The following is an 18,844-nucleotide window of genomic DNA, read 5'->3' as shown; positions in this document are numbered from 1 at the left end:
TAACGAACCAATCACAGCCACTTGAGCTCAAGTTAGCTCGTTTCACGATGGTGCACGCAATCAGGGATCCTTGGGATGTCCCTATCCCCATTGAAGCTGAAACGTAAAACGGGTAAGGTTGGGTCGTTCAAATGATCCCAGATTGCAATGACTATTTCACGATAGCTAGTAGGTGCTTTAAGGTGTGAATTGTTTACGCAGGTGAAGTTGGATTGACAGTTATCGATCAAACAAAGACACGGACAGAAGTAGCTTCTAAAGTAAGATACAAAAATAAATCAACTACTTGAGATAAATGAGACATTTAAGGGCTCGAAATTGAATGGCGAAACTATCTAGATAGTTAGCTAACTAGTCTAGTCTGAGAGAATGCCAACGAATACGTTTTGAGTCTGTAACGCGTTATGTAACGGTAGCTACTATGGCTAGCTATGCTAACGTTAACTAGCTAGTAATCTAAACCAGAAGTTGTGGTATCTTGACCAGGCTTTCAATGAAATGAACTCGCTAAATTGACATGTTATGCATTATTACCGCAGCCAAATAACGCTAGCTAATTCTTAATCTCGGTTACCCAGAAGTACAATTCTCTCGCGAAAGTTTATTTTACTGTTTCATCTGTCCACGACAATATGTTTATGAGAGATTAGTTGGTTCTTTGTTTACGGAAGTGGTGAATCCAGAACCCAAACGGAGTCCGGGTGTATAGCTAGAATTAAACACTGACAGTGTACCTCAGGATATAATCAGTGCATGCTGTTACATGGTAGCTTGCTAGCTAAGGTCATGGGTTATGCATGTTATTGTTTTGTTCAGAAATTTCTGGAGGCAAACTTGAAAATGTTTGGAGTGAGATGGTGCGAGTGTGGAAATGGCTGGAGTCCCACAGGCAGACAGGAATACATTTGGTACTGTGTCAGTGCTGAGGGGGCGGTATAGGTTTGTGTCCTTTGCACCACATTTTCTCTGTGTTTAGGTCTGTTCGGGCTATGACACATTGCTGAAGAGATAATGGAGCCAACAGACCATGCCACAGAAGCCGACCCCCTGAAGAGGGAGGAGGATGGGGTTGAGGGTGGTGGAACGGCACCACCAGCGCAGACCAAGAAGAAGAGTTTGGGTCTGGCCAAGTTGTCCCACTGGAGGACGGCTGCCTTCTTCCTCTCCCTCTTCCTCTGCCTCATCATCGTCTTCGCCTTCTCTTTCATCATCCCCTGTCCCGTCCGTCCGCAATACCTCACCTTCTGGAACCGCACCTTCCCCCAAGCAGGTGGGGAAGATGTACAGTGACACAATAGACCAGAGAAGGCCAGTTAAGAAATGATTTAAACCCTGTGTTGTTTTCCACTATGGACTGGATGAAAAAGTCTCAATCTCCATGAAAATATCATTTAGTACAGGACCAGGCTTGAACTGTCTGGGAAAACAGCCCTATATGTACTGTTTGTTTCTTTACCCAAAAGGTTCAACTTACTTCCTTTCCTTTCTCTCACAGCCACCTATGATTTCCTGGCCATTGAGGATGCAAGCAAAGACAAAGTGATGGACGTGTTGTTTGTCCTGAAGGCGCAGGAGGGCAGTCAGAACGTTAGTTGTTTGGCTGAAGGTACTAGTAATACAGATCTTACAGCAAATGCTTCATGCTTTGTCTTGCTAAAGGCCCATTGCAGTCAAAGTTATGTTTTCCCTGTGTGTAAGTATTATATTGTAGATAGCTGATGATACTAACACTGTAAAAGGTTGAACAAATATTATTGTTATTTCCTGATAGCTTCTGGTTTAAAATACAATCTACACAGGACCTTCTAATCAGCAGGTTTGCATGGTTGGGAGTTTCAGCTTTCCATGGTGACATCCCTATTCTAGTTAAATAAAATAAAACATTCTGTTCACTCCCAGAAAGTCCTTTCAGAATTCTTGCCTGAGAACGTTTTTTGTTAAAAAAAAATATTTTTGCACATTTGAATGGAAATCTATAACAGTTTGGTACCTAATTGTTACTTAAAAATGGTTACATTAAAAATGGTTGCATTGGGCATTTAAGCATAATAATGAGGAGTATGTAGCTGCTTTTGTAGAATGGTTTCATTGAGATTCCAGTAAAAGTAGAGGCTACCAGCCAAAGATTCCCAGAAGACAAGCTAAAGTCCCCTCAATACAGAGATACTGTTTAATAATTCCTACTGTAATTGTTCTAACAATATATTGTCTGCTGTGTCGTTGTAAAATCTGTAGCTTGGCAGTGTCTGTGAGATTCACGTGTGCTGTATGACTTCCAGGTCTGGACACACCTTGTGTGTTTGTGTCGGCGGTAGCAGGGACCAACGGGGAGACTCTGTGGGAGCGGCCCTTGGCCCCTGAGTTCCACTGGGCCCAGTGTGGTCTGGACGGCCTTGGAGAAACCGACAGGGGCTGCCTGCTGTCTCACTCCAACCAGCTCACTGCCATCAACAAATACACTGGTGAGTGACTCCGATTCATGACTCTCTTGTTTATACTCACCTCTCTCTCTAAGATCTCACAAACAACACCTGATCAGGAACTTATAGTCATGTTTTCACACCTTTTCCACCACAATGGTGGTTGAACGTCACACTTCAAGTAGTCTTGCTTTCTCTCCTCACGCCTTTCATAAATCGCAAGTATGTGCCTGCTTATCCCTCTAATGTATGATAGTTTGGTCTGTGTCTCGCCACTATTTTGTAACATGACTCACTTCAAAGAAAACGTTCATGATTTCTGATGGAGGGGGGTTGTAGCTGTGAGTGCATTCTGAATACTTGGTATTTCTGTACAGGAGTGGTGACGTGGGCGCGGCTCCAGCCTCCCAACCTGAGGAGTACCTTACCGGTCCTCAGTGTCTCAGACCTGGATGGGGACGGGGTAAGCGACGTGGCTCTGGTGGCGCCCAGCCCAACGCAGGTAAACCTCAGAGGCGTCCTCGATGTCTCAGTTTAGTCACACTCACCAGCTGTGTTCCGCATGACGACCGCTCAGACTAGAGGATGCGATATTGTAGGATTTTCACTGTTTGCGTTTTATACCTCTTTAAAACACCGCTTTAAAACACAGGACAATAATGCATGAGAAAATGTGTGCTTCACACATGAAATGGCAACCTCTGTGCCAGTACCTTTCAACAGAAGACCTCAAGACAGTTTGTTCTGTTGTTATCCGTTGCGCTCTAGACACAGCTGGCGATCCTCTCAGGGAAGACCGGTGTCCAGATTGGCTCAGAGGTGGTTCTTGACACCGCTGAGTGTGCCATGCATCTCCTCCACTCCACAGGGAAAGGCTCCAACTATGTACTGCTCCAGAAAGGTGAGCAAGCCAAAGCCTGCTAGTGAGCTCATTTATAGATCTGTTGTCAATAATTCACTGACCAAACTATTGATCTCATAACATTCTATGTGATAGAACACATTGATTTCAGTCCTACTGTATGTGACCTTGTCCAATGGTCAGTGAACTATCCCAGTACATTGATTCAAGGGTCCTATATGGCCAGTTGGCTACAGCCCACAGCATATTGATGTCAGTGTAATGTTATATGACTGTTGTCACTGCCCTTTGTCCCCTCTCCCCAGACTCGGGATTGTATGGCCTGGCCCTGTGGAGGATTGCAGCCCAGGCTAAGGCAGGCATGGAAAAAGGCCTCAAGAAGGACAAGCACTGGGAGCGCAAAGCCAATGACTCCTCTGGCCTTGTATCAATCTATGAGTAAGATGGAGCAGCAGCTAGACGCTAATACACAATTCTCACAATGCCTCAAAATGTCACAGCTTGGGGGCAAAACACAACACCAATATACCAAACGTCTAGTGGTTAAATGATGATTTCTCATGTCTTATGTTCAGTAACCTGGACCATAGACTGAAATGAATTGCTAATGCTAACATGGAGTCTTTCCTTTTGACGGCCGTTCCTCCCCTGCAGGTCTGGGACATTGAGATACGTGTTAAGGACAGGGAAGGCAGAGGGTCCCTCCAACCTACTATTGGTCACTGGGGGCAGTGTGGTGCTGATAGATGGTGACAGTCTGAACTTACTGTGGAGAGTCAACACCAGCACAGTCCTCAGGTTAAAAAAAACGTCATCACCCTAAACACTGATTAGTTAGTTAACATTGTCATGTAGCTTACTCAATTCACAGTTTTGAATGGTCATATCAGGACTAACAACCTCGTATTCCTTAACATTTGTAATAAATTGCCACGCTATGAATTCCGTGTGTGTGTGTGTGTGTGTGTGTGTGTGTGTGTCGACAACTATGATAACCAGGTATTTGGGCCAATGTCGTGTACTGACTGGGTTTTAAGTACAGTACCAGTCAAAAGTTTGGACACACCTACTCATTCAAGGGTTTTTCTTTATTTTTACTATTTTCTACGTTGTAGAATAATAGTGAAAACATCAAAGCTATGAAATAACACATTTGGAATCATGTAGTAACCAAAAAAGTGTTAAACAAATCTAAATGTATTTGATATTCTTCAAAGATGCCACCTTTAGCCTTGATGACAGCTTTGCACATGCTTGGCATTCTCTCAACCAGCTTCATGAAGTAGTTACCTGGAATGCATTTCAATTAACAGTCACGTGCATTCCAGGTCACTACCTCGTGAAGCTGGTTGAGAGAATGCCAAGAGTTTTCAAAGCTGTCATCAAGGCAAAGGGTGGCTACTTTGAAGAATATAAAATATATTTTGATTTGTTTAACACTTTTTTGGTTACTACATGATTCCATATGTGTTATTTCATCGTTTTCACTATTATTCTACAATGTAGAAAATCAAGAAAAACCCTTGAATGAGTAGGTGTGTCCAAACTTTTGACTGGTACTGTACGTTTTTCCTCTCCCCTCAGCGAGCCTTCTTTTGGCCACTTCAACAAAGATGGCACACTCGACATAGTGATCGAGGAGGACATTGGCAACCGCATTAAAAGGGTATGTGGGGACCAGCTTGGAAGCAATAGAAGAGACTCAACTTACCTGCTTGGTATTTCATCCCTTTTTGTTTTTCCACTCCTAGCTGCATTTGCATTGAATGCGACATCTGTCCCTGCTCTGTGTGCATTGTAGGTGGTGATCCTGGACGGAAACACTGGAGGCACAGTGTGGGAGGTCAACCTACTGGCCAGCCCCAACTCACCCAAGCCAGCCTCAGTCAACACCATCAACTCCTTCTCTGTGTTCATGTTCTGGGGGCTGATGCCCTCCGAGGCCAACACTACTGTGAGTACAGTGACTCTATGAGAACGGATCATTCACTGATCTTCATCTCCCTCTGTGTTCACGGAACCTTAGCCTGAGAATCTGAAGGCTTGCGTTAGCTTCCCGAGTTAATGCCTAGGATTCAGCTCAGTGGGCTAACACAGGCTTGTGGCATGCAGAATACCCGGGTTCGAACCTGGGTCGATCCAATTCACATCTGTCATAGTGGTGCTCTTTAGACACGCTGACCTGTTTCTAAAGGAATGCTTTCCTACCAGAGGGATTTGAGTGAGGAGCGGCGCTCCTACATGCTGTATCCCCACTACTCCTCAGTTCTCCTGGAGAAGAGCAACGTCATGGACCACATCATCGCGTTTAAAGGTGAGCTACACGATTGAGCGAAACAATGTCATTATGCGCGACCGGTGAACCGTCTCAATAGCTCAGCTGTCTAAAAACGTTATTACCGCACCGCCCTCTCAGGGAGGAGGAGGGACCTTGGATCTTTCCTCCAATGCGCTTTGAGAGGAAGGTGAGGAATTGAGGGGGAAAAGGACTTGGGATGCAAGGATTTGACGTCTAGTAACGTTTTCAGACAGCCCTAGTCTACTGTACTTGAGGATAATGACTATTCTCTAAGCCTAAATGACTTGTTGTCCATGTGTTTTCTGCCTGTCCTAGCCACTCTGTTGGAGCGGGGGCGCCACGCCTGCTACATCATGTTGACGGGGCCCGAGGGGGAGGGGGCCGAGGGGACGGTGGACCTTAGCAAGCGCAAACTGAAACAGGACGTCACCGACAGCCGGGTCCTCCGCCTGGGCTCCCTAAGCAGCAAAGACACTAACGAGGACATCAAAGAGGCCTTCCAGAGACTGCGTTTCAGCGATGAGTGACAGGCCACTGTTACCATGACAACATTGCTGCTGATATCGAAACTGTGTTACAATAGATATGACAACCGTTACTGCTGACAATCAACCAACTGTGTAGCTATGGTTACCTTAAAGCTGACTACTAAACCTTCTTCTGCTGACCTTGTATTCCAACTGTCCCATCATGACAATCAGATTAATTTAGCTCAGTTTTCTTAGGGTGGAAATAGGCAAGGTAGAGGCAGACTTGGCTTTGGGTCGATGCAACCAATAACTGCACTAATCACAGAAGACTGCCAGGGCATACCAACCAGGCAATATGGTATTATCAGGTACTGTATCTGAATTCATTTATGCACAACTAGTAGGCTACCGTGTGGGATAGTTTTTAGATACCTTTGCTGTAGCAACTTCAGCCTCTGTAAAGGTGGCTAAAGTGACTAAGCGTTTATGTTATGCAACAAAAAGAGGCACTAAAAGCCCCAAAGAGCTGCATGGGCAACCCTGTGGTTAGTGGAAATATCTTAAGGGTACTGCTTCCATATAAAATTACAAGTCATAGCCTTATATTGTAGCCAGAGGTACTGTGGTAGATGACAATCAGATGAAACTAGTAGCAGGTACTGTACTATTCCAAGTTGCTGTAAATTAGGGTATAATTTACATGCACATTGACATAGCTGTAGGCCCTGTATGAGGGACTCAAGCCTTGAAAGTTGAACGTTTCTGGTGATCTGTGTGTTGATGTTCAAATCAGGCAAAAGATAAAGGGAAAGCTTGAGAAAATTCTTATGCCCCCCCCCCCCCCCCATCTCTTAAAAAAAATGCTTTAAAGTGATCTTGAATGGGAATGAGGGTTTTATAGTTTGCCTTATACATGAATATATTGAACCTTCTTTTTGAGATGATTTTACCTTCTTTTTACTTATCTATTGATCTCTAAAAACATTTTTCAGATCTGAGCGAGCCGACACCCGCATAGCTGTTGTTTTTGCAGTGTTGGAGGAGGAACTTGGGGCTCTATTCAACCCGTATCACCGAAGTTCAGCTTTGTAGTGTGATTGAAATGCAAAGGCATGTTCGCGCTTTAGCGGCAACCGCATTCACGGTAAACGCTACATGTCGGCCCAATTGGAAATGACCTTTTACATTTCTATCGCTGAATCTGCAACCAGAAATAGCTATTGGTTTTCTGGTTCGTTAAAAGAGCTAAACTTAGATATGTTTTTGTTGGTTTGATAAATTAGACCATGCCCATTTCAAGCTTATCTTTCAAAAAAAAGTTACATCAGAATATTTAGCCAAGTTAGCTGGCTAACTCATTGATCCTATTTTGTAGTATTACCCCCCCCCCCCCCCCAGCTTTCGAAGTCCCTGATTTTAGACACAATTTGCTGTGTAGTTGCGTATCAGCCAGACTAGGTGGAATTGCATGAGCTGTCAAATCCGCAAGCTGCTCCAAGCATAACTGGTGCCACGTTCAAAACAACTGGGAACTTGGAAATGTCCAACTTCAGTGTATTCAAAACAACTGAACTCGTGTAAAAAAAAAAAAAAGCTCCGACTGGGGGAAAATTGATTTGAATGGTCATTCAGCTCTGAATTCCAACTCGGGTACTCTGGCCTCATTCTAGAGCTCTGACTTTCCGACCTAAAGATCACTGAAGTCATGATTTGACCTCTTATTTTTCCAAGTTCCCAGTTGTTTTGAACGCAGCATGGGAACTCTGGAAAAATACGAGGTCAAATCTTGATGTCTGCAGTGGTGGAAAAGGTGCTCAATTGTCATACTTGAATAAAAGTTAAGATACCTTAATAGAAAATGACTCAAGTAAAAGTGAGTCACCCAGTAAAATACTACTTCAGTAAAAGTATCTGGTTTTAAATGTACAGTAGTTGAAAAAGTACTCAATTGTCATAAGTAAAAGTTGTACATCAATTTTTTTATATTAAGCAAACCCGATATCACAATTTCTTGTTTTTTAAATTATGTACAATCAGGGGAACACTCCAACACTCATAATTTACAAATGCAGTATTTGTGTTTAGTGAGTTCGCCAGATCAGAGGCAGTAGGGATGACAATGCATTGTATTGATAGGTGCTTGAATTGGACCATAATGCTGTACAGCATGAGCATTCTCAATGTAAAGAGTAGGCTACTTTTGGGTGTCTGGGAAAATGTATGAGAAAAAGTACATATTTTCTTTAGGAATGTAGTGAAGTAAAAGAGAGCCCCCAAAAATGACTAATGTAGTACTTCAAAGTATTTTTTATTTAGTTACTTTACACCACTGGATGTCGGTGATCTTCAGGTCGTAAAGTCAGCCCTCTAGAAAGGGGCCCGAGTTCCCGACTTGAAATTCCGAGTTGGATGACCGTTCAAAACAATTTTTCCCAGTCAGAGCAACAAAAAAAATGTGAGTTCCCAGTTGTCTTGGACGCTCGGAGGACGGAGAGTTCCAAGTTGTTCTGAACGCAACATATTCCTATAGCGGACATTGGCGAAAGCATAAATCATAGTCCACAGACGCAAGGACGCGATAGTCCTGCTTCCCATTGTAACATGTCTCTGACACCACCAACCGCGGGGGACGTACGCTCGAACGAGCACCTCCCCACAATGCTCAACCAACGCGTCTCCCGGTATGTGTCTTCTAGTCATTATAATGTGTTGACCACTAGGTTTTATGGGTATTGTGACTCATACTGTGGTACTCCATTGGCTGCAGGGAAAGGGAGTCGCATTAAAACAAATCCCATGCAGCATTGTTTGCCAGTTCGAACACTGGAGTGTGATTTGTAACTTACACCTTGATTAGGCTAATGAATCCTCAATATTTTGTTGAATGATTTTCAATTTTAGCATAATTTCTATATATAGACTCTCTGTTGTTCGGAACTTTTAAAGCTGCAATATGTAGCTTTTTGGGTGACACAACTCACCTTTCTATTAATTTGGTCATCTGTCATCCTCAATGAAAGCAAGTCTAAGAAGCAGTAGATTCATTCTATATGCGATATTTCTATGCTTCCTGTTCTTAAATTTCGTTTTTGCGTGTTCTACTTTTGGTGTTGTACACCAGCTTCAAACAATTGAAAATATATTTCACCGCGGTTTAGATGATGCAATGATTCTACACACTGTACTTTCTTATTTTGTTACATGAACTAAAATGAGGCTTTAGGTGAATTAAGAATTTTAGCAACTAGGAAATGGCGGAGTCATTTCTGCATATTGTACCTTTGACACGAGTGGGATGGTTTTGGCTTCATGACAAATCACAAGAACCTGCAGACGGATTTGAAATCTCCAGCTCCGTTACACCATCAAAACATAATATATTGGGGTGTCTGCTATTGCCGGTTAATGCTTGATCTGATTTGAATCTAGGCCTAAATTATGTTGTCATTTCAAATATTATAAATTGAATTAGAAAAAAATACTGAATGAATGAAGCTGTGTTATGCTGGCAAGCTTAACGAGTTTGAATATAGGATAAATATTAGTAGTAACTATACACAATGACAGTGTATAGTTTGGTCTATAGCATAATAATTTACTAACAATATAAAAATGCATGTTAAAGAAAGGGACAGTACGGAATTGTTACAGCAAATCCACTAATCTACATGGGTTGACTAGGGTTCGGTTACATCTCACTAGGACCAGCTTTATTACTTAATCAATGGGCTCATTCGCGGTGGATCACTTTTGTCAAGGCTTTCAAAGTGTGCTGCATTATGGGTATAAAAATGGTCAGACTTGCGACTACAACAACCAAGTGATCAAACGTCATGCACTTTCGACTGCAGTCGACTGTAAATATCTGCAGTTTCTCTGCAGAACCAAAGCTTTGTGAGATAACCTTTTTCTGTTTTCTTGGAAGCATAAGGCATTACATGCTCATAAATGGTTGATGTGGCCACCTATCATTGGTTATTATCAATGCATGTTTACTTTTCTGGGTGGATGACTATTTAGCATTTAAATTACATAGGCATATACATGTGATCCAAATTTCTAGCATAAATAAATTAAATATACCTAATGTATTTACCTAGATGTTACTGTAATGTTGCCCAATGTTATAGTCTACAATTTGTCTTGTCCGCAATATTGCTTTCACCAAACAAATTCAAATGTCTTGATCGTCTGAAGTGTGTTAATAAAATGGAATACACTGAACAAAAATATGAACACAACATGTAAAGTGTTGGTCCCATGTTACATGAGCTGAAATAAAAAATCTCAAACATTTTCCATACACACAAAAAGTATATTTCTCTCATGTTGTGCACAAATTTGTTTACATCCCCGTTAGTGAGCATTTCTCCTTTGCCAAGATAATCCACCTGACAGGTGTGGCATATCAAGAAGCTGATTAAACATGATCATTACACAGGTGCACCTTGTGCTGGGGAAAATAAAATGCCACTCAAAAATGTGAAATTGAGTCACATAACACAATGCCACAGATGATTCAAGTTTTGAAGAAGCATGCAATTGGCATGCTGACTGCAGGAATGTCCACCAGAGCTGTTGCCAGATAATTTAATGTTCATTTCTCTACCATAAGCTGTCTCCAACATTGTTTTAGAGAATTTGTCAGTACGTCCAACCGGCCTCACAACCGCAGACCACATGTAACCACGCCAACCCAGGACCTCCACCTCCAGGTTCTTCACCTGCGGGATCACCCGAGTGGGGTGGGGTGCTGAGGAGTATTTCTATCTGTAATCATGCCATATTGTGGGAAACAACTAATTCCAATTGGCTGGGCCTGGCTACCCAGTGGGTGAGCCTGGCTGCCAAGTGTGGTGGGCCTATTCCCTCCAAGGCCCACCCATCGCTGCACACCTGCCCAGTCATGGGAAATCCATAGATTAGGGCCTAATGAATTTATTTAAATTGACTGATTTCCATATATGAACTGTAACTCAGTAAAATCTTTGAAATTGTTGCATGTTGTGTTTATATTTTTGTTCAGTAAACATATTGTAGACTAGACATGGATTATTGTAGGGGATTTCTACACTAGCAATTTTAGAGGCTTACATCTGTGTGAGGGAAACTGGTCCTTAATGAGCCCCATAAGTACCTCAGACACCTCAGACACCACAATACCAAGTGCATTTGTCTGCTTGGCATATTGTTTACCCAGTCATTTATGTGAACTGATATACATATAGTCTAATCCTTTTCATATTGTTTAGCCAGTATGAGAGCTGATGTACATGTATAGTCTAATCTGTTTCTGTACAGTGAGTGTTTTGTCCATGTGATTGAATGAAAGTATGTTATTTACATGCTTACTGACAAAAGCAACATAAACGTTCAGAATTAAAGAACTACACTCCAGCCTGTAGTAATGCTGACATGCAATCAATTACCACACACTAAGAATCTTTATGGACTCCCATCTAATCCGACCTGTTACAATTCACAAATACTAATGAGGAGGGTACAAATAATGGCATGAAATAATGGCAATCAACCGAGCATATCCCATATGCTGCAAAAACACATATGTTCTCATTCAAGTAGCCTATGCATTCCCCACCTGGTTATATATTGAGAAAACCATCACAAAAATACAAAATAAGTTAACTTCCTGTTGATCATGTTCAGCTTCATGTAGGAGAAGTGGAATTTTGACATCTTCCACAATAACAAAGGTGATTGCCATGTCTGCAATTGTCACGTTTCTTAGAACAGCAGAAGCTGTCTGACTTGCTTTCGTTGCATATGTACCTCCCCCAAATTTACTCCTCGAATTCCGTTTTACAGTCGGCTATTTTCGGTTTACCACTCAAACGCGCCCAATGATATACCTAGGCTATAGTTTCCGATCCTTTTTGAGGAGGAGAATGTAACTGGAGCCCACATCTTTCCTCGCGGAGTTTTAGACCGAGTCCTAAATGGGTGGCAAAGAGCGAAGCTGTTCGACATTATGTTGCATTCTATTTATCATTTTTACCTTTAATTAACCAGGCAAGTCAGTTAACAACAAATTCTTATTTACAATAACGGCCTACCCCGGACGACGCTGGGCCAATTGTGCGCCGCCCTATGGGACTCCCAATCACGGCCGGATGTGATGCAGCCTGGATTCGAACCAGGGCCTGCAGTGACTCTTCTTGCATTGAGAGGCAGGCTCGTATAGAAAAGGGAAAGTTCAATGTCCGAAGAGGTGGAGACTGTTGCGCAGTGACGGTTGTCTCGGCGTTTGTTCGGGGTCATTTGAAAATTATCTTTATAGTGTAGGGAAGGGTTATTGTTTTACAAACTGACAGAGCGATTAAACCAGCTCAGACATATGATAGCGTGCATGTGTTGATGGATGTCTGTCCATCTATATCCATCGATTGATCAATAGGCGTATCTGGATAGCATGAATTGTGACTTTAACTTGGCAATGGATTTGCATCCATTCCGTGTCCCAAAATGGTACCCAAATACAGCTGGCTATTGTTCTTACAAAATAAAATAAAAATTCAACTCATTCAACCTAGCCTATCTTTATTAAATTCATTCACTAAAAGTTATCAGTGTAGCATACGGTACAGATTACAGTTATTATTTACAAATACAAACTTTTTTCTGTCTTATCTAACCTATTTTGGCATTAGGCCAAACCTATATCAATTATCTACTAGTAACAGGCGGACAGAATTCCTGTTAAAATGCCACTTCCTCAACTGCAAAATGTAGGCTATCATGTTTTGCCATACACCTACCTATAATATCACACAAATTATGGCAATTACCATATTTTTGGTAAAACGAAAGGTTTCCAGTGATTTATCCTTAGTTGTATGTGATCGATCTTGCACATGATTAAACTATCTCAGTCATTCCAATGTGACCTGCGTCCGCCATACCGTTTTGATAGGACTGCACGGCTACAACAGCCACAAGACCAGCGCGCGCGCAAGGGCGCACTTCAGTCTGATGAGGGAGCCTAAGCGTGGTGTTCGGGTATCATCATCTTTAGTACAATAGTCACTTTGAACAACGCAGCACTTGCCACAAAGGTAAATATGTTACATTTGTAGTATAAGCCTAAATAAAAATCTGCCTATATTAGATCTACACCATATTTTATGCAACACGAATATAGTGTTTTAATTAAGGTGGGAAGCTTCTGAAAATGAAACCAAGTCGATCATTAGCCTAGTTATTTTATTTCCTCATTTGCTTACGAGTGACTTATTTATCGTATACAACACTCTCCATTAACAGACAAAATAACGTAATTAGGACTAATTCATATTGATTAAGAAGTCTACTTCTTCGATATTGGTGATTATGTTTAAGAACATTGTATTGGCGTTCCTATTAGTCTATTGTATTTCTGTATTATTGTACTTAAATACCAATTCGTCTAATTAAGTTCTGTAATGTAGAAAAGTGGCCATTGTATTAGACTTGTGGCGCCCCACTTCCATCCTCAGTGGCAACATTTGGTCTGTAACCACAGAAATGTTTATTGGTACTTTTCCTTAAAAATCGACACTTAGGTCGTAGACAATTGAAATTAGAGTATTTTGTCTGTGGTGTAGCCTAAACATAGCCTCATCTCATCATACCTGCTAAGGAGATTTTTCCTAAATCACCTTCACTCAGGGCCGGCCCTAGCCTTTTGGGGGCCCTAAACGAAATTTGGTTAGGGGGCACCTCGTGAAAAAACATGTTAGTGGCCCACCCTCTTGACGATAAAGTGAAACATTTAAGTTTTAAAGTACATTTCCTGCAATTCTACACATTTTGCCATGGGGCGGAGGGAACATTTTGCAATTGTATAACATATTTCATGCAATTCTACTGAATTTCAATTCTACTAATTTTGCCACGGGGCAGAGAGAAACATTTTGCAGTTTTACAGCAAATTTCCTGAAATTTTACACATTTTGCCATGGGGCGGAGAGAACATTTTTCAATTTTATAACACAATTCATGCAATTCTACTCATTTTGCCATTGGGCAGAGACATTTTGTTCTTTAGTTTTAGCTAATTTCCTGCAATCCTACCTATTTTGCCATGGGGTGGAGATAACTTTTTGCCGTTTTAAAGCTAATTTCCTGCAATTCCAAACATTTTGCAATGTTAATAGTGAGAATGATGAACAAAATTAAAATGGGCCCCCTGGAGGTTAGGGCCCATGGACACGTGCTCTGCGTATCCGGTCGGTTTTCGGCCATGATTATAATAAGTTTAGACAGCTGGCTAAACTAACTACCAATCAAAAAATTGTCAGCTGACAAGGCTAATTGAGTGACTGTTAGTGACTGACATAGCAAGAGAAAAAGTGCTGATGCACAACCACTTTTTGAAATTGCACCTGGTGTATTCTATTATTCTTACTCTCAGTAAGGTGAGAACATGACTGAGTTGCCAAAAATGTATAACACACACACACGTATAATATATAGTGTGTGTGTGTACGTACATACATACATATATATTTTTTGGTCGGGCCCTCTAGCTGGCGGGAGCCCTGAGCAACTGCTTATGTCGCTTATGCCTGGGGTCGGCCCTGCTTTCAATTGATAGCGTCATTGTAGGCTTTGGACAGAGGTTATTCCATTTTCTTGCATCCTCCTCATTCAAGCATGTTTTCCCGACAGAACTAAAAATGGCAGAGGATATTGCGACTAAGCTCCAGAACTACCGCACTGCTCCCTTCGATGCCAGATTCCCCAATCAAAATCAGACAAGGAACTGCTTCTACAACTATCTGGGTAAGTCTAGACTCCAAGGTCAAAGTCTAGGACTCTGGTTCTGTAGTCATACCAGTCACGTAGGCAAGTACAGATCAATCTTTAATTTATCCAGTGCCTTTCTTAATTGTGAATGTGTTTAGTGTGTGCCAATTAATTATGTGGGACAGAACCATGTCCTTGTGGAAAACTTCTATTTTAGAATGTGTGTCAAAACGGTGATTAACTCACCTGGTAAAATAAGGGTTAAAATTAAAAGACCCTGACCTTAACCTTTTTAGAGGACTGCAATCCAATTTTGTATATTTACACAAGACCAGTGACAAGACCACAACCCTTGCCCCGAACTCATTGACGTGCACATTTTTTCCCAACATCCCCATTGTTGTTGCTATATTTATAGATTATCATCGCTGCCAAAAATCCCTGGACGCCAAAGGAGTCGACACTGCCCCGTGTGACTGGTATAAGAGGGTCTACAAATCACTGTGCCCCATTTCCTGGGTAATGCTTTTAAGATATTATTTTTCATTAGCTAAAAGTCCTTAAGTGAATTAGAAAGGATTTCTGAAGTAGACCTACAGTATTGATGACACATACTGTGGGTTGACTGACTGGTCTATAAGTACATTGAGGTCATTTGAGGTCATGTGTCCATTGTTCATCCTGTTTCAGAGTTAAAAAGCAAAGCAACAGGCTATTATGGTACATAGTGTGATTTGCTACACTTAACTGAATTTCAAGAAAGTATTTTTTATTTTTTATTAAAGAGGTTACTGGGTTCAAAGGGTTATAGACATCATTTGAAGGGGGTCTGTCTTCAACTATTGCTGGTACAACAGACAGTAAGCATTATTGTAGGAAAAAGCTCTGGCCTTATTCAATTAGCCCTATTCTGAGCTATACATGACTCCGGCCTTATCAAGTCAAGCAAATAGTGGCCATAAAAAGGAAAACTCTTTAGTCAGCAGAGTTAATATTCAAACATGTGATTCCTCTCAGAGTTCATTGACCTTTTGCAAAATGAGATACTGTATTACTATACCCAATCCAAATCTAATAAAAAGTCATGCAGGATAATTGGTCTGTTACAACTACGTCAACATGTAGGGGTTTTAACTGGTCTGGTCTGTCAAGTAAATGTTTATTTTACCCGTTTGTCCCCCAGATCCAGAAATGGGACGACCAGAGGGAGGCGGGGACCTTCCCAGGGAAAATTTGAATGGCATCTCCAAAGAAGTGTACTTCATGGCAATATGTTTGTATGAGTAGGACTCCTGGTCGGTCGTCCACTACTCCTCTGGAATGTGAGCAGAGTATAACTGAACACCGTAGTCATTCCTTATCATAGAGAATAATTGTGTTGCAGATTCTGCATTAAAGTGTCTTGGGCGATGTTTATCAAACTGAAGAGTCCATATATTTTTTTTTGGGGGGGGGGGCATTGAAGAGAAGCAGCATTACATGACATCATGACACCAAGACTCACTCTGTCACTTGTTTTAAAAGGATTTCATTTGATTTATTCAAATAAAATACACTTATTTGAACAAGATTTTAAAAAAAGAATAAAAATATTTTAAACGCGGAATGTCCCACTTAACAGTAATAACGCCGTCACTCAAAGCATGACGGAGGTGCAGTGTGAAGCCTATACCCACAGACTAAATCAAATACATAAAACTACATTTAAAAAAACAAACATGTAACTCCTCTATCATATACAAGAGTATTTAGTAAGAAATAGGCTATATTGTGGCTCAATGAAGCAGCAAATTATTAAAAAAATACAAGGGTCTACTTTTTTTACATTTGTAACCGAAGCCACAACTGTGGTTAACTTGTCCATGCAACAAAATACTACTGGGTATAAGGTATACCACGCCAACTATAGATTATACTCAAACATTCAAGATAAAACAAGATTTCTGCAAAGATCCCTCCCTTTGTAAAGATCACATTTGACCTATTTGAGGTATGTTTTACAGTGTTTGCATATTCAATATTTCTGGTTACATATGGTTACATATTCTTAGGTGTTTTTCAACTAAAGGCCAAAATGTTGTTTACACAACAATCTATATCTTGATAATATATCTAAACTTATGGAAATAACATTATATTAGCCTACAACCATCGCTACAAGTGGGTGTCTCAAATAACTCTTCATATCACACAACTTCAATAAAAGGTCACTTAGTTTGCAAACATGTCTTAGTAATACATAGTGTTGAACGTCTATAGTTTTCACCGATATATTACTTCATCAAAAATATGATATATTAATATATTCGAGATTGCAAAATGCATATCTAAGCAAGTGTACTGTTTTTGTGTTAAGCAAATGCAGCGGCCTAGGATGCCTTAAACCTGTATCCGACCTATTGCTTCAATGTGACCCAATACTCAGTACCGACGCCTGATTCTACTTTATGAAACAGACAGCCAGTTAAATTATCCACCCTGCGTTGTAAATCTTTCAAAGGTTAAACCTCCATCCGACACCACAGACACCTAGAAAAATCATTCGACTGTGAGATATTAGACGAGAGAAAATATGAACTGGTTTACTGCATAGCATTCAGACAGGGATGGTGCACATTGCAGTTGCATTACTCAATTGTCTTGTGTTATGCCGCTAGGCTAGTGGCTATTAAAACTAGGCTTTTCATCAACACAACTCATTCATAAAATGTAGGATCCGGATCCCATCTATTAAGAGCGTACTTGTTGCCACGGAGTTCATCTTTGAGTAGCTCTGCACCACGAGCGGCAGGAGAACGCAGCACAACATCAAGAGGGGCAGCGACAGACAGGAGTAGTAACATCACCAGGCACAAAGATGGCCGACATAGCAGCCTAATATAGGTTCACTCTGACACTGTGAAAAGGACAATCACAACTGGAGTTACTACAAAAAAGGTCCTACGTGTGTGACGCAGTACTGACGTAGTACTACACACGTACTATACATATGGTGTAGTACTACACAGTTATTATGCGATGTAGTACTACTACACAGGGACTACTAATCGGATGTAACGTTAGCACTACACAAGTACTATGCATCTGATATAGTATTACACAGGTACTATGCATCTGATATAGTATTACACAGGTACTATGCATCTGTAGGAGTCTAGAGAGATCGGAGTGACAAGAGAACCAATCCAACCAGAAAGTGGAAGGCCAATCCTGTGGGCGGATGGATACAAACCCAATGTGTTCTGTACAAGCCTCTTCAAAAGTAGACCCACCCCACACACAAGCGCTGTCACTAGGCAACACTATAGTTCAATGACTGATGGAAGACAATGGTAGTTGTTTTCTTTTCGGCTGGTCAAGGCTTGAGTTAAAAGTCCCCAGACGGGGATAGTGCAGATAGTCAGTAAACCCTCATCCCTTCATTACTGTTCCCTACAATTAACCAGTGAGACACCAACCACCATCTCTCTTTCTGATCGTCTGCCTGTCAGTCCGTCTGTCAGTACCTCCTTTTCCCCAGCTTTCCAGTGTCTGTCATGCAGGTTTTAGGCCGAAGCGCTGCAAGATGGGAAACCAAATATGGTTTTGGTTAATTATAGTGTCCAAAAAAGTTAAGGGTTGTTCAGACACAAAAATAGATAAAACATCAGAAATTCCAAGTTTGTTTAAAAAAAAAAAGTATTTTCTCCCCTTGCATTTCAGCAGGCAGGGGGGACATTCACACAGATGTTTTGTTGCATTTGGTATGTTTAAAAAGACACCGAAACATCTGGGTCAATAATAGTGTAGAAATATCACCTCTAACAACACTGATAATGTAACAAGGTAGTTACAGCTTTTTGTTTAATTTGCTTCTCACTGTTTATTGTATTACACGTGGTATTTTAAAATGTATATTTACTGAAGAAAGAAATTCTGACTGAATTGCATTGGCTACCTGGATCAGCGGTTTCTTTCTTCTTGTTGTGATGGACTATCTGATTCTCATTGGTCATCTTCACATCTTGGTCCTCCACATAGTTGCTGCAAAACAAAACAAGGAGGCGAA

General features: G+C 41.2%; 3 protein-coding genes across 9 annotated transcripts in view; 2 read left to right on the top strand and 1 right to left on the bottom strand.

Moving 5' to 3' along the window:
* The first annotated feature begins 9 nt into the window (after positions 1-9).
* On the top strand, positions 10-10,364 carry fam234a (family with sequence similarity 234 member A). 2 transcript variants are annotated; one of them, XM_021565120.3, is made up of 12 exons: positions 10-112; positions 977-1,270; positions 1,496-1,606; positions 2,280-2,462; positions 2,798-2,922; positions 3,189-3,321; positions 3,588-3,720; positions 3,937-4,080; positions 4,867-4,948; positions 5,084-5,236; positions 5,494-5,596; positions 5,897-10,364. In XM_021565120.3, the coding sequence occupies exons 2-12, from the start codon at positions 1,012-1,014 to the stop codon at positions 6,106-6,108; spliced, it is 1,638 nt and encodes a 545-aa protein (XP_021420795.3). In that variant the 5' UTR covers positions 10-112; positions 977-1,011; the 3' UTR covers positions 6,109-10,364. The 2 variants fall into 2 exon arrangements, with proteins under 2 accessions (XP_021420795.3, XP_021420794.3); XM_021565119.3 differs by having other exon boundaries at positions 39-260.
* A 2,683-nt stretch (positions 10,365-13,047) lies between these two features.
* cox6b1 (cytochrome c oxidase subunit 6B1) lies at positions 13,048-16,217 on the top strand. Its single transcript, XM_021565116.2, has 4 exons — positions 13,048-13,124; positions 14,719-14,832; positions 15,215-15,315; positions 15,980-16,217. Exons 2-4 carry the CDS (start codon positions 14,727-14,729, stop codon positions 16,031-16,033), a joined length of 261 nt encoding a protein of 86 aa, XP_021420791.1. The 5' UTR covers positions 13,048-13,124; positions 14,719-14,726; the 3' UTR covers positions 16,034-16,217.
* Positions 16,218-16,308: 91 nt separating this feature from the next.
* katnip (katanin interacting protein) overlaps positions 16,309-18,844 on the bottom strand; it is a 28,971-nt gene continuing 26,435 nt past the window's right edge. For 3 of the 6 annotated variants that reach the window (XM_021565108.3, XM_090202173.1, XM_090202174.1), the window contains 3 exons: positions 18,734-18,819; positions 18,303-18,354; positions 16,309-17,692 (listed from right to left, as the gene is read on the bottom strand). In XM_021565108.3, the coding sequence (XP_021420783.3) occupies positions 17,671-17,692; positions 18,303-18,354; positions 18,734-18,819 (160 nt within the window). In that variant the 3' untranslated portion in view covers positions 16,309-17,670. Of the gene's footprint in view, positions 17,693-18,229; positions 18,355-18,733; positions 18,820-18,844 lie in introns of those variants that run through there. The other 3 variants (XM_090202172.1, XM_090202176.1, XM_090202175.1) reach the window with 2 other exon arrangements.

The sequence above is a fragment of the Oncorhynchus mykiss genome, chromosome 16, assembly GCF_057628025.1.
Source record: "Oncorhynchus mykiss isolate SJ-2025 chromosome 16, ASM5762802v1, whole genome shotgun sequence".
Classification (NCBI taxonomy): domain Eukaryota; kingdom Metazoa; phylum Chordata; class Actinopteri; order Salmoniformes; family Salmonidae; genus Oncorhynchus; species Oncorhynchus mykiss.
This window is presented reverse-complemented; position numbering and strand designations above follow the sequence as displayed.

Coding starts and splice junctions, on each gene's coding strand:
- fam234a (XM_021565120.3), top strand. CDS start 1,012: ATGGAGCCAACAGACCATGCCACAGAAGCCGACCCCCTGAAGAGGGAG. Junction 3,721..3,936: donor GGCCTTGTATCAATCTATGA/GTAAGATGGAGC, acceptor CCTCCCCTGCAG/GTCTGGGACATTGAGATACG. Junction 4,949..5,083: donor TTGGCAACCGCATTAAAAGG/GTATGTGGGGAC, acceptor TGTGCATTGTAG/GTGGTGATCCTGGACGGAAA.
- cox6b1 (XM_021565116.2), top strand. CDS start 14,727: ATGGCAGAGGATATTGCGACTAAGCTCCAGAACTACCGCACTGCTCCC. Junction 14,833..15,214: donor CTGCTTCTACAACTATCTGG/GTAAGTCTAGAC, acceptor CTATATTTATAG/ATTATCATCGCTGCCAAAAA. Junction 15,316..15,979: donor CACTGTGCCCCATTTCCTGG/GTAATGCTTTTA, acceptor TTTGTCCCCCAG/ATCCAGAAATGGGACGACCA.